The sequence below is a fragment of the Phascolarctos cinereus genome, unplaced genomic scaffold (genome assembly GCF_003287225.1).
Source record: "Phascolarctos cinereus isolate Bilbo 61053 unplaced genomic scaffold, phaCin_HiC Scaffold_5;HRSCAF=322, whole genome shotgun sequence".
Classification (NCBI taxonomy): Eukaryota; Metazoa; Chordata; class Mammalia; order Diprotodontia; family Phascolarctidae; genus Phascolarctos; species Phascolarctos cinereus.
The window spans coordinates 120,894,765-120,910,260 of record NW_027555958.1 but is presented as its reverse complement, the minus strand read 5'-3'; the positions used below and the strand labels follow the sequence as shown (position 1 = coordinate 120,910,260).

Below are 15,496 nucleotides of genomic sequence, written 5' to 3'. Positions count from 1 at the left end.
ATTATGTACAGAATAATTTTACATACATATAACTATTTGTGTCTAGTGGTAGCCAACTCTAAAGTGGTGGAGGAGGAGAAAAAAAAAGAAAGCTACGTGATAACTTTGTTGTATATTTGGAAGGAATAGCAAGTTGTACATGGTAGATTTGCAGTTTCATGTGCAATTATCTTTTTTATTGTATTGTGTTACAGAAATGCTTGTTTTGTTCTATGATTTGAAAATAAAATAATTTTTTTAAAAGGAAAGAAAATATTGTACTGATTCTCAAAATTATCCTATTTTTGTCATTTCCAAACATGCACTGACCTTCATTTTCTCTTTTAAGGTTAGTAAAACATCTTATGGTTCCCATCTTTACAAAAGAAATTTGGATTCTATACCATAAGATTCCACAAAACTACCCAGGCTGTTATACTTTCTTGTACTGAGGCTTAGTGACTGCCCCTATAAACAACTGTACTCTACTGGCCAGCTTTTCCTCACTACTTGAAATGGAACAATGTTTAAGTGCCTATGAAAGAGTCATACTTAGATTTCCTAAACTGCAGCAGTGTTCTCAGAGGACAATGACAAGTATGGCTTAGCTTAACTCGTTCTTTCAAAAAAATACATCCAATATCTGTTGTACTGTTTTAGTCAGTATTTCTTTTTTTTTCTCCTTCTTGGTCTGTTCTCTGCTATCCTCTTCCTATTATTCACTACTATGCTTCAAACTAATCAATCTCCATCATCACTATTACTTCATGCTATTTGCTGCTCTCTGTTGTCTTCATTTTGCCATTTCTTCCTTCTTTCTCTAATCTTTCCTCCACTTTTGCTGCCATTTTTATACTTATTAGTTTTGGTACTGGAGGGAAATAAGCTGTATGGTTATCACTAGCGAATGAAACATCATTCTTTCAGGTCAGATAACTGACCAATCACATTGAGTCTTCTATAGTCTTATCCTTCCCTATCCCTTTTCCTCTTCCTACCCTGTTGAGCAATAGATGCTTAATAAAGCAACAGATGCTTAAAAGCACTGGAAATTTATGCAACTATAATTAAGATGATACTGGCACTTCAGTACTTCAAATGATCTGTGATTTCATTTTATTACAGACACAATGTGGCATAATGGATAGAGTATTGGAACTGGAGTCAAGAAGACTTTGGGTTCCAACTGTCTAGCTATGTGACCATAGGTGAGTGACAATCTCTCTTAGCCTCCCTTTCCTCATCTGTCCAGTGCTGATAATAATAGCTATAAGTATCTACTTCACAATGTTGAAAGGCTCATATGAGATAATGAGATAATGTCGAGGACTGCAAACTTCAAAGTACTATCCCTTCAGTGATGAAAATAGCAACTCACTGCACTTTTTAAGAGAGCCTTCTTAAGTGGCTAAGCTTCTGGTGCTGACTCTCTCCAGACTTACCTAGGCAGGGTGTCAGGTGATAAGTCTACCATCACATTCATGTCTCCTTAAAGAATTAAACACATTCTGGGTTCCTTCATCAGCACAAGTAAAGAAGTTGGATTACATTATCTCGAAAGATTTTTTGAGAGATAATATAGTCCAACTCCTTTACTTTTAACTAAATTATTCTTCAAAATTTTTAGTATTATCATCAATGTAGTGAGGATTTTATGTATTTCAAATTAAGTGTTGGCACGGCATAACTGCTAGAGTGCTGAACTTAGAACTGGATTAAAATCCACCTGTAACATAAGCTTTAAGAGACCATAGGCAAGTCATTTAACTCTCCAAGAGGCATCATGTTGACATAGAGAATATAGGACTTAAGAGTCAAGAGAAACCTGGGTTCAAATCTAAGGTCTAACATTAATGTTATATTGGGGAGTTATTCAATCTAAATCTCAGTTTCTTCATCTGTTTAAAAAGAAATAAAAATTTTACAATTGGAAAAAATAATATTTACACTATCTATTTCACAAAGCTACTGTGAGAAAAGTGACTTATAAACCTCAAAGTACACTACTATTTTAGTATAAATTATGATGATGATATTGAACTAATCCTAAAATTAGAAGATATTTTAGAGATTATCTAAGTCATCAACATTATTTTACACATGAAGAAACTAATGTCAGAACTTGCCCAAGTCAAACAGCTACTAGATAGAGAGTGAAGGCCAAAGCCCACATCTCCTGAACTTATCCAGGGCTCTTTAAATTAACAAGTTGTCTCAGCTGACAAATCAATATATTTATAAAACATAATTCTGTTTTCATTTAAAAAGCAAAGTACAACATGTATTATAATAGCAAATAAGTCTGATTAAGATATACAGGAGTTCAAACTCTTACCCAGGAACTTCAAATCCCATAGTCTGTTTCTTTCCAGATACAGTCATTTTGGTAACTTTTGGCACAATTTCAGATTCACTTCGAGATGACTGAGGATCTACTGATTTTCCTAGTTGAAGAGAAAAAAGTTTGAAAGCATCAGTAAGTCACATTTATATACTACTTTGAAGGTTAAGGATAATTTGCCTCACAACAACCCTGTGAGACAGATAGCCAAAATATAACTGTCATTTTTCAGATGAGGAAAATGAATAGTAAAAAGGTTAAGTGCTTTGTCTATGGTAGCACAGCAAGTATTAGAGTTGAGATTCAAAGCTATATCTCCCAACTCCATCTCTGGTACTCTTTTTACTCCACAATTCTGACCCGGTTCAGACTTTAAAGATAACAGCAACAGAGCATTCCAACCTCTAGTTGCTGTGAGAATCAAATGAAATAACACATTTATAGAGTGCTCTGCAAGCCTTAAAACTATATAAATGTTAGCCATCATTATTGTAGCTATAATGTTTCTTTTTAAATGTTTAAATCATATGACTACTTCACTAAAAAAGAATACTGGGCTACCAAAATGCCAACACCCTTATATTTGCTTCTCTTTGTTAATTCTTTTCTATTCCTCTCCTTCTGTTGGTTAACTTCCACTAAATTTTATCAATAACTCCTCGGATACTATTTAGTTCTGGTAGTAAGGGGGCAGAAAGTAGGTGTTTAGATGCTGAGTTCTACTCCAAAACCTTTAGGTCTGGTCTCAATATGTAACAACCAGTTTCACAAGATAAAACTCATTGATTAATCAGTTAGATAAATAATTTTTAACCTTGAAAAAACTCCAGAACAGGGAAAAGAGCTAGTTCTAGAAAGTGATGAGGTCCCAACACCTTGAGTTTACTTTCAACTTTTATGCTAGAATAAAGCTAAAGTTAACGAAGTGTATGTAGTACAAATATAGTTTTATCAGCACAATTCAAAAGATCCTTAGATTCTGAGCTAGAAGGAATCTTCTAGCCCAATCCTCTCATTCTGCATATAGAAAAATAAGGTCTAGGTTATTAGCTGAGAAATTTGAACTCAGGTTCTCTGATTCCAAATCTAGTGGAATTCCATGGACAATAAGAAAAATAATGTTGCTGACAATAACTGACATTTGATTTGCACTTTAGGATTTACAAAGGGTTTCACACATATCATGTTTAAGCATCATAATAATCCTGTGAGGTAGGAAGACGTATAATTCAGAGTATATAAAATACTTATTTAGTGGCTTGCCCACGGTCACACAATCATTACCCTTTAGAGGTAGTGTTCAAACCCAGATCACTCCTGACTCAAAGTTTGAGGCTTTTTTTTTGTACAGCATTGCCATTACACTGAGGGATGTTGGGAGGTATAGAACAACTTTTGCAAAAGTACATAAACATAGATGAAAAGACAAAATAGCATTTGAAACCAAAGTTCTGGAGGAATAATTTTCCATTTCCTCTCAAGGACTGCTTTTAAAATTTCAAAATCATTTCAAACTGATTGCAATGTTTCTGAGCATGTATTATATTTAGGAGAAGACAGATTACTTAAAAGATCAGAGACAAAAGAAAAATACAAATTAAACATTAGTTAACATGAGAAAATTACTAATCATGTGGGATGAAAGAAAAAAAATTTTAATCTTCTGGAGATTCCAAAGCACAAGCTATATACCAACCCATAAAGACGGGTACTTGTGATTTCACTTGTATAGGGAACTCCTAGATAAGGAAATTTTCTCTACCAGCACAAGTCAGCATCTTCCTTGTTTAAAGCACTAAGAGGTTACAGTCACACATGATCAGTATATTCAGATGCAGGGTAGGAGCCTCATCTGTAAGGCCAGTCTTCTGAGCTCTGAGGCTAGCCCTCCATTCATTATACCATAGTCTCTTAATCTACAAATATCTCAAATATTCCATTCTACGGTATTTTACTTCTTCATGAACAGTAAGGGTACTGTCAACAAATCCAAAGTGTTTTAAATATTGCTTTGAAAAAGAACTATCATCTAAGTAAACTATGATATAGTAAGAAAAAGTCAATAGATTTCAAATTTTAAAAAAAAGATGAAATGTTTCTAGCTAAGCACTAAAACCATTATCATAAATAAAAACTGAGACTTATTTGGTTATGTTGGCTTAACTTCTGCATTATTTAACATTTCACATGGAATAACTATCTCTTCAATCAGACTGTAAGCTGTTTGAAGTTCAGAATGATAAATGTATGCTTCTTTTTATCCTGCACAGCACCTCAATGTCGAGTGAATAATGGATGTTCAATTCACATATCTTGATTAAGATGGCTACATATTCCCAAATCAGGCTTTTAAACAATAATATTAACAATAATAATAGCTAACATTTGCATAATGCTTTAAGGCTTGCAAAGCACTTTATATTTATCATCTCATTTGAGCCCAATAACAATCCTGTGAGGTACTAGCTATTAATATACCCACTTTACAGATGAGTAAACTAGGGCTAAATGATGTTACACAACTTGACTGGGGTCACATAGCTAATAACAGCTGATTTGAACTCAAGTTTTACAAACTCCAAGCCCAGCACTTTATCCTACCACTCCATCTAGAGGTCTAGCCAAATGAATACAAATTCCCCTCAGACACAAAACTAATCATTTACGTCTATATCAGTGACCCTATGGAAATTCTTATTAAGTACCTATGTGCTAGTATTCGTCCCAGCAAATGTACAAAGATAAAAATAAAACAAATGAATAACAATTAATGAAAGTAAGTCATACTCAAAGTTCCTACTACTGAGGACAGAATATTTGCTGCTACCATCTCTTTTAAGAGGAATTATCTAGGTAAATATTAAAGGCTTATAGTCACAAGAAAGAACATTTTGTGCCTATTAGCCTTTGAGATATGACAGTGTCACAGTCATCCAAAGGCAGGTAATTACTAATATTGAACTAGGACATAAGTTGGTTGGGGGTGTGGGAGAATTTTAAAAAGCACCTATTTTAAAAGAATACATTCAAGGTAATTCAAGGTAAGCCTTCTGATTATACACAAAAATGATGCTGACCCAACAGAAAAGTATGTTATATATTCTAAGTTACTTTCCAAGTAGTATTTGATGAATTTGCCCATTTGTGAATGATACACATTTGTTAAAATTTTATGCCAATTTGGAGTGCAGTCCGTGGCCACAGGAGGGAAACTAATTTGTCTAAGGGTAGAATCAAATCCATGTGACCTTTGCTGTGATGAGCAATATTCTTTAACTAGCAAATAGCCAGCCACATAAGAAAGCTGGCTATGACCCAATGTTGATTATAAACATCAACAATTATTGAATATCAACTATTTTCAAGGTACTACTCCATCTTTACAAATTAACTGTCAGCTGCTTTAAGAAATCATGATGTGATTGGCAAAGCTGACAAAAAAAGGAAATGACAAATTTGGAGAGACTATGGGAAAACAGGTACATTAAATTTACAGTTGGTAGAAATGTGAACTGGTCTAGCCAGTCTATAAAATAATTTGGAACTTTGCCAACCAGTTATTAAACTGTAGATATCCTTTAACCTAGTAATAGTGACTACTGGGCTTATATCCCAAAGAAACAAAAGAATGAGAACAAGGACCATATTACAAAAACATTTATAGCTTTTCTTTCTGTATTGGCAAAGAATTAGAAATTGAAAGGATAAATTACGGTACATGAAAGTGATAAAGATTACTAGTGTGCTGAAAGAAATAATGAAAGGACAGTGTAAGAGAAACCTAGGAAGATTTGTATGAACTGAAGTAAACAGAACCAAGAGAATAATTTATACAATAACAGTAATATTGCATAAAGACAAACAACTTATAAACAAGTCTTATGAACTTTTTTTTTTTTGCTTTTTGGTGAGGCAATTGGGGTTAAGTGACTTGCCCACAGTCACACAGCTAGTAGGTGTCAAGTGTCTGAGGCCGGATTTTAACTCAGGTCCTCCTGATTCCAAGGCCGGAGCTCTACCCACTGCATCACCTAGCTGCCCCCAAGTCTTATGAACTTTGATCAATACAATCACCAACTATGATTCTATAGGATTCATCATGAAACATGTTACCCATCTTTTGGAAGAAAGGTTATAAATTTAGATTAAAGAGGTTTATTTTTTGTACATGGAAAATGTAGGAATTAGTTTTGCTTGGTTATACATTTCAGTGACAGGTTGACTTTTTCTTTATCAATGTGGGAGAGAAAGGAGTGAAATAAGGTGAATTTTCATTGACAGAAAACAAATAAAATTTATTAACATTAACAATAAAACAGGAAACCATGATGTGATAACCTAGAAAACCTATGTCACTGAAGTTAAGCGTCAGAAAACATAGGTTCTGTGCCAAGTCCACATAATTGGCTGTGTGACCTTTTTATTAGTGACAGCATCTCTGTACCTCAATTTCTTCAGAAGTAACAAAAGGAGATTGGACCAAATGACTTCTCTTTCAGCACCAAAAACTAATCTTATTCCATAAATTGGCTCTTTTTCAAGCCATAACGGTACTATCATACCAATCAAATTTAGTGAATGCACTAACTCAAACAGTTAATGTACCTTCCTGAGAAAGATATATTAACAGCTTCTCCCCATAAAAAGTCAAACTAATTTACCATTTTTAGTTGTTTTGAGAACATGACTATTCAATGATCAATGCTTATTCCTGAAAGTGTTTGACAGCATGTTATCAAATTTATAAAGTACTTAAAGCATAGTTGTGTTAGCATAAAACCTTCTATTTAGACGGAAATACCTGTTTGTTGCCGAGTAAAACACACTCCCAAAGTATGTCTGCAACATACTTCGTGGAGAGAATCAAATTACTATGCATTGAACTTTCTGGTTCTCTTCCCCTTACATTTTTATTATCTTCCTTTTGAGTTTGAGATATTCCTGCTACTAGAAAATATTAACTCCTTTTCCTATGACCTTCCTAATGAATCATTTGTTCTTCTCACATGCAGAGTTCTCTTTTGGTCCTTTTCCTTTCTGCTTCAAACACAGCAGATCAGTCAGTCAACAAACATCCAACAAGTCAACAAGTACTTACTATGTAAAAAGCACTATGTTAAGTGGTAGGAGTAAATTCAGGCAGAAAGACAGGAAGAAAGAATGTAAGGAACTTACATTCCAATGGAGAAAAACAACATATAAAAAGGAGTTAAAAAATTTGAGAGAGGGGATGAGAAAGTCGTATGTAGATGAGTCTGCAGTGTGTCTGGAGAAAAAAAACATGGTTGGCCTAAGCCTGCTCCTTAAATTGCAGGTTCTGGGAGGAACCAGGCAATCAAACAGTGAGCTCTCAGGGATAAAAGGTACTTCCAGTGTGAGTAGTCCTGGAACAGAGTTAAAAAGGTGTCTGTGGCATAAGAGACAAAAGTTCTGCGGAGATGAGTCAACTTCACAGCCTAGAGATATCAATTTGACTCCTAGTATTTCCTTGAGCTTCCAACTCAAGTCTCTTCTCCCACAGTAATAATCTCCTTAATTAAATCTCTATTCACCCACTGTCTTTATTTTCTATTCATTAACTCTCTCCTTAGCTCTTCAGGAATCATGCTGCTTAAGGAGGCAACACAGAAAAAGCAGTAGACAAAGTCAGGCTATCTGGAGTTGAGTCCCAGCAATGCCATTAACTAACGAAACTAGGTCAGGTCAATCTAAACTCTGGGCCTCAATATTCCATTTAAAAATTGAATAAGTTGGATTAAAGGCCCTTCTGGATAAAATAATCAATGAATCAGGTAACTAGGTGGCACAGTGGCTAGACCATCAGCCCTAGAGTCAGGAGGATCTGAGTTCAAATCCAGCTTCAGACATTTGACACTTACTAGCTGTGTGACTTGGGCAAGTCACTTAACCCATTGCATTGCCTAGCCGAAAAATAAATAAATAGATGGATGGATGGATGGATGGATGGATGGATGGATGGATGAATAAATGAATAAATGATCAATCAATGTGTAGTTTTAGGGCAGCTAGGTGGCACAGTAGATAGAGCACACTGGGCTCTAGAGTCAGGAGGACCTGAGTTTAAATCCAGTCTCAGACATTCAACACTTATTAGCTATGTGACCCTGGGTAACTCACTTAACCCCAATTGCCTCACAAAAAAATGAAACAAATAAAATAATCAATGAGTTAATAAGCAATTTCAGCATTTGTTAAAATTACTATCAACATAATCTCATCTTGGTCAAATCTCTAGACACCTTCCGTATTCTTAAGTTGACTACATTTCCAATGTATACAACACCACTAACAACCCTCTCTGTTTAGGCATGCCAACGTACCTGACTTATTCCTTACTTTAAGAATTGGAAAACAATATAAAGTACAATATGATGAAACACAAAAGTTATTGGTGCCAATAATTAAATGATACATGTGGCATTTACTCTTAGGTAAGCTTCATAAGGGTAGGGGTCATATCTTATCCAAATTACCTTTCCCCTAGCACCTCACAAGACCAATGCCCTGTAAACATTAAATGCTCAATAAATATTTGAAGGAAATCTGGGAGTGCTCAGGCAGGTCTCTGCCTTTTCTCCTTTCTCGGCTCCAAGGAAAAGCTTTCTGACAATTAAGGCTGTCATCTCAAGACCAACTTGGTCTAAATGTGGAGAGTTTGATTACTAGAAGGTTCACTATGAAGTGAAATTCTGGGCTGAAAAATTGGTTTAATGCATAATTATATTATACATGCTTAAACACATATGTGCACATATCTTCGTTCACATCACCTAATAGAAGAACTAAAAACTTAAAGACCCCCAAAAGTAGCTCTGAAAAGATACACATACACAAAAAAAAATTGAAGCTTGGGATAATGCCCTCTATACCTCAGGAGCAAAACCCAATTCTGACAAAGTTAAAAGTTAAGAAATTTGAGGAAACAACAGAAAAACAACTTGACCATAAAAAGTTAATGTGGTGACAGGGAAAATTAAAACACAAATTCAGAAGAAGACAGCAAAGTCAAAACTGCTACATTTAAAGTCTCAAAGAAAAATGTGAATTGGTCTCAGGCCCAAAAAGAATTCCTGAAAGAGCTCAAAAAGGATTTTAACAATCAAATAAGAGAAGCAGAGGAAAAACTGGTAAAAGAAATGAGAGTGACACAAGAAAATCAAAAAAAGAGAAATTAACAGCTTGGTAAATGAGGCACAAAAAAAATTTACTAAAGAGAATAGCTCATTTAAAAGTAGAACTGGCCACATGGAAAAAGATCTACAAAAATTCACTAAAGAAAAGAATTTAAAAGGTGGAATTGGGCAAATGGGAAAAGAGGTACAAAAACTCAAGGAAGAAAATTGTACCTTAAAAATCAGAACTGGGAAAGTGGATGCTAATGACTCCATGAAACAAATAAAATTTTTTAAATGAAAAAAATTGAAAATGCTAAATATCTCATTGGAAAGACAACTGACCTGGAAAACAGATAAAGGAGAAATAATTTAAGAATTGTCGGACTACCTGAAAGGCATGAAAGAAAAAAAGGGGGCCTAGACATCATATTTCAAGAAATTATCAAGGCAAACTGGCCTGCTATCCTACAATCAGAGGGTAAAAAAGAAATGGAAAGAATCTACCTCCTGAGATCCCAAAATGAAAACTCCCAGGAATATTATAGCCAAATTCCAGAGCTCCCAGGCCAAGGGCAAAATATTGCAAGTAGCCAAAAAGAAGCCATTCAAATATCATGAAACCAGTCAAGATAACCTAATATTTACCAGCTTTCATTGTTAAAGGATCAGAGGACTTAGAATGATATTTCAGAGGGCAAAGCAGCTAGGATTACAATCAAGAACCACCTACACAGAAAAACTGAGTATAATCTTTCAGGGGGAAAAATGGACATTCAATGAAATAGAGGGCTTCAAGTATGCCTGATGAAAAGACCAGAGCTGAATAGAAAATGTGACTTTCAAATACAAAACTCAAGAGAAATATAACGAGGTAAATAGGAAAGAGAAATCATAAAGAAATCAATAAAATTATACTGTTTACATTCCTATATGAGAAAATGATACTTGTAAGTTCTAAGAATTTTATTATTATTAGGGCAGTTAGAAGGAATATACATAGAAGCATAGGTATGAGTTGACTACGATGGGCTGATATCTGAAAAAATAAAATTAAGGGCTGAGAAAGAGGAATGATCTGGGAGAAGGAAGAAGGGAGAGGTAGAACAGGGCAAATTATCTCACATAAAAGAGGCATGAAAGAGCTTTCACAATGGTGAGGAAGATGGGGAAGTAGGTAAAGAGCACTTGAACCTAGCAAATAACACACTCAGTTGGGTATAGAAATCCATCTTACCCTACAGGAAAGTAAGAAAAGAATAGGATAAGAGAAGAGGGGAGCGGGGCTGATACAAGGAAGAGCAGACTCAGGGAGGTGGTAGTTAGAAGCAAACCATTTTTGAGGATGGACAGGGTAAAAAGAGATAAAGCAATATAAACAGGAGAGGAGATAGGATGAAGAGAAATACACAGTAAGTAATCATAACTGTGAAAAAATTTTTACATCAAGTTTCTCTGATAATCCTCATTTCTCAAATATATGGAGAACTGAGTCAAATTTATAAGAATACAAGTCATTCCCTAATTGATAAATGGTGAAAGGCTATGAATAGGTAGTTTTCAGATGAAGTAATCAAAGTCATCTATAGTTATATGAAAAAATGCTCTAAATCACTATTGATGAGAAAAAAGCAAATTAAAACAACTCTGAGCTACTACCTCACCCTGTCAGTTTGGCTAATATTACAGAAAGGAAAATGACAAGTGTTGGAGGAGATGTGGGAAAACTGAGACAGTAATGCACTGCTGGTGGTTCAACCATTCTGGAGAGCAATTTGGAACTATGTCCAAAGGACTATAAAACTGCATACCCTATGATCCAGCAATACCACTACTAGGTCTGTATCCCAAAGAGAAAAAAATAATAAATAAATAAGTAAACAAACGAATGAATGAATAAAAGGAAAAGGACATATATGTATAAAATACTTAAGGGTATTTTTTTGGTGGTGACAGCAAAGAATTGGAAATTGAGGGGATGCCCATGAATTGTACAATGAACAAGTTGTGGCATATGATTGTGATGGAATACTATTTTGCTATAAGAAATGACAGGCAATATGCGCTCAGAAAAACCTGAAAAGACTTACATGAATTGATGCAAAGTGAAGTGAGCCAAACCAGAACACCACAGCGTTCTACAGCAATACTGTACATATGATGATCAACTGTGAATGACTTAGCTATTCTGAGCAATACAACAATCCTAGACAATTCCAAAGAACTTATGATAAAAAATGCTATCCACTTACAGAGAAAGAATTGATGGAGTCTGAATGCAGATCAAAGCATACTTTTTTAAACTTTATTTTTCTTATTTGTTTCTTATGTGTTGTGTTTTCTTTCACATGACTGTTGTGGAAATGTTTTGCATGATTGCACATGTGTAATATCAAATTGCTTGCATTCTGAATGATGAAGAGGAGAAGGAGGAAGGGAGAGAATTTGGAACTCAAAATTTTAAAACACAAATTTTAGGAAGTGCTTTTACATGCAATTGGGAAAGAATGAAATATGTAAAAAAAAGAAAGCTTTTCCTTACATCAGGCCTATGTCTATAAGTTCCATCTACTGAACCTACCTCTCTTTTTTTCTGTAAAGAGTACAAGTTGAATCTTCTTCCACATTGCGTGCTGATCTACAATTATTTGAAAATATTTATCCACCTTCTTCTCCTTCCCCCCCCCCCCAGTCTTCTCTTAGAAAGAGAGCACCTAACTGCCTTTGATAAGTTTAGGTAACCTGGTCCAAATGAACTGCATAACAGGGCACTAACAAGTTTGTTAAGCACTAACAAGTTTGTTAAGTCACTGTCAATGTTCTCTGAAAAGTTCAAAAGGGAAGGCATGACTACAGCAGTTCTTCTGAAAAAAGACCTCGGCGTTTCAGTGGACTCAACAGGGTCAACAGACATGCAGACTACAAATTTCCTTTTTTGACAAAGTTACTACATTGGCAGATAAGGACTGAGCAGTATGCCTCTAACACATACCAAAGTTTCTTGAACGTAGTAGGGATTTTGTAAATGCTTGAAGTGAATTAATGCTGTAAAGATGATTTTTCTAGATTTTAGGAAAATAATTAACAAAACTTCTTATACTATTTTTGTGAAGAAGTTGGAGCACTGTAATCCAGACTGTAGTAAAATCAGGCAAATTCACAATTGGCTGACTGTCAGACCCAAAAAAATGATATGAATGATCTCAAATCAACTTGGAAGGAGATTATCAAAAGAATATCCTAATAATCTATATTTGGTCCTGTACTGCTAACTACTCTTGTCAATGACTTATACATGTTTACCAGATTGGTAGATGACACCAAGCTGGATGACAGATAGGTAACATGTTGGATGACAGTGTGTCAGGATTTGAAATTATCTTGAAAGGTTAGAACACTGGGATAAATAAATTATGAAATTTAATAACAAATGTAAAATCTTACAACTGGGTTCAGAGAATCAACTTCACAAGTAAAAGACTGGAAGACTGGCAAGAAAGCAGTTTCTCTGAAAAAGATCTCAGGGTGTTAGTATATATTGTAAACTCAATTGTATAATATGACATAAAAAAACAATTTTTGGCTGTCAAAAGAGATCCATAGGGTATAGAATTATGGAGGTAAAAGTCCCATTGTACTGTGTAAAAAACTAGGAATACAACTAAAAAATACTATGATCAGTTCTCAGAACCAGATTTGACGAAGGAAATTTGTAAATTGGAGACCAACTAGAGAAAGACAATCAAGGTGCTTTAAAGACTCATGCCTGTGCCATATGAAGACTGATCAAAGGAAAGAAAAATGCTTGGCCTGGAGAAGATCTTTTACAGGGGCCATGATAGTAGTACTGAAGTATCTGAAAGTCTGTCATCTGGAAGAGGGAACAGATTTATTCTGTTTGGCCTCAGAAAGCAGAAAGTAGCAATGGTTAGAAATTCAACTCAACTGAACAAATATTTACTAACTACCTATTCTGTGTCACGCATCGTGCTGGGGCATTGGGAATAGAAGGACAAAGCTGGAAGTTACACAGAAGTAAATTTAAGTGTGATTTAAAAGACAAAAAACAAACAAAAAAACCAAACACAACCCCAATCCTAACAAGCTGAGAGCTATCCACAAATGGAATAGGCTACCTTTCAGCTCTTTGCATTTGTAAATACTATAACAATTGTTATTATAAATGTGCTAAATACTTTTTAAAAATTTGAGCAATATTTACGAAAAAGACTTGAAGAAGTATTCCAAAGTACCTCACTTAACTTTAAAACTATGGGTATATTTTGCAAATTGTTTTCAGTGTGCTGAAAACTTTTAAAATTAAAGTGTTATGTAGATCAAAGCTATTATAATGAGCACCTAAAACACCTTGATTTATTTAAGATCTAAGTTATAATTTGTATCAGACAATTTTTAAAGTTGTAAACAATGTAAGAGAAAAGTATAGTAAGATCAATTCATCAAATCATAATTACTGTTGCTCAAAATAATTCCTCAGGTCAAAATAATCTTGAGCTATAGGTTTGTAAAGGTCATTTCCTAAACAGAAACCACAGGTAGGGGTTTTCCAGGTAAGTACAACTTCTTGCCATTAACTATTACCTTTTTCATAAGTTTCAATCTGTCTGTACAAATATGAAGAAAAAGTTAAGATTTTAAAAGTTTTCAAAGAACTTGAAAGTTAAGTTTAAAGAGAAAGCTACCTTTTTAAGCGTGAAATGATTCTACTTAATCTACCTAAAACTTTTAAATTCCTGTTAAAAGAATCAGATTCAGAAAACATGTCTGAGAAGCTACTGAGAATAAACCCCATTCTTCAATAATTAGTCTGCATTAGCTGAGTTTTTGGTACCTGTACTTTGTCTACCATTTAAAAATTTGAAACAACATAGCTTTTATCAAAAGCCCATCAGTCAACAAACATTTAAAAATCTACTATGTGCCAGGCACTGGGCTAAGTGCTAAGAACACAAAAAAAAAACGACAAAAGACAGTCCCTGCTCTTAAGAAACTGAAGAGTCAACAGGGGAGACAATGTGAAAACAATTATGTACAAACAAGCTATATATAACGTAAATAGAAAATGATCAACATATTATAATTAAAAAGGATCAGGAAAGGCAGGTAGAATTTTTGATAGGTCATGAAGGAAGACATGGAATTCAAGAGGCAAAGATGAAGAGGAAGATCATTTCATGCATGGGGGAGGAGCCAGTAAAAATATCTAGCCAGAAGATGAAATAGTAAGGAGGTTGGTGTCACTAGCTTAAAGAGTAGATGGGGGGATATGTCTAACATATTATAAGACTGGGAAGGGAGGGTTATAGGTAATGAAGGGTTGTGAATGCCAAACTTAAGTTTTATATTTAATACTGGAGGAAACAGGAAGATACTGCAATTAAGAAGGAGAGCAACATGGCCAGATCCGCACTTTAGAAAAATTACTTTGGTGGCTGAGTGGAAAATGGACTGGAGTGGGGAAAGACTTGTGACAGGCTGACCAACAAGCAGGCTATTGCAACAGTTAAGTATGAGGAGAGGAGGGCCTATTACCAGGGTGATTAAGCAGAACATGTCGCTTCCCTCTTCCATGTAACAGCTCCTCAAATACTTGAAGACAACGCTGAAGACAGTTACCATTGTTTCCCTTAAATCTTTTCTTCTCTTAAGTTAAACATTCTTAGTTCCTTCAACCAATTCATCTATGGGAACAATTTAAGGCCTTTCACCAATCCATTTATAGAAATCCAGACTAGATAAGCAATTTGCAGAAGGATACAGAACTAAATAGTTGTGTACCCTGAACTCAAACCCAGGTCTATTGCTTCTCAGTCTAAAGCTCTACTTTAACGCATTACTGTGTGCATGCTTTTACCTTTTCCCACTGATAACCAGTATTTTAATCCTATAGGTACTATATATAAACATAGTATATCAATGGGACCACATAAACTATATTAATGCTATATGGTTCAAAGAATCATAAACATAGAACTCATTTTACAGATGAGAAAACTGCCTAGAGAGATTAAGCAACCTGCTC

At 34.7% G+C, this 15,496-nt stretch overlaps 1 protein-coding gene across 5 annotated transcripts in view; it reads right to left on the bottom strand.

Moving 5' to 3' along the window:
• Positions 1 to 15,496, bottom strand: part of LOC110208908 (HBS1-like protein) — a 131,991-nt gene that overhangs the window by 60,325 nt on the left and 56,170 nt on the right. For all 5 annotated transcript variants that reach the window (XR_013486934.1, XM_020987108.2, XM_020987109.2 and 2 more), the window contains one exon: positions 2,315 to 2,423. Coding sequence is in view for 4 of the 5 variants with exons in the window: in XM_020987108.2 (XP_020842767.1) it covers positions 2,315 to 2,423 (109 nt within the window). In the remaining variant the exon portion in view is untranslated. The remainder of the gene's footprint in view (positions 1 to 2,314; positions 2,424 to 15,496) is intronic.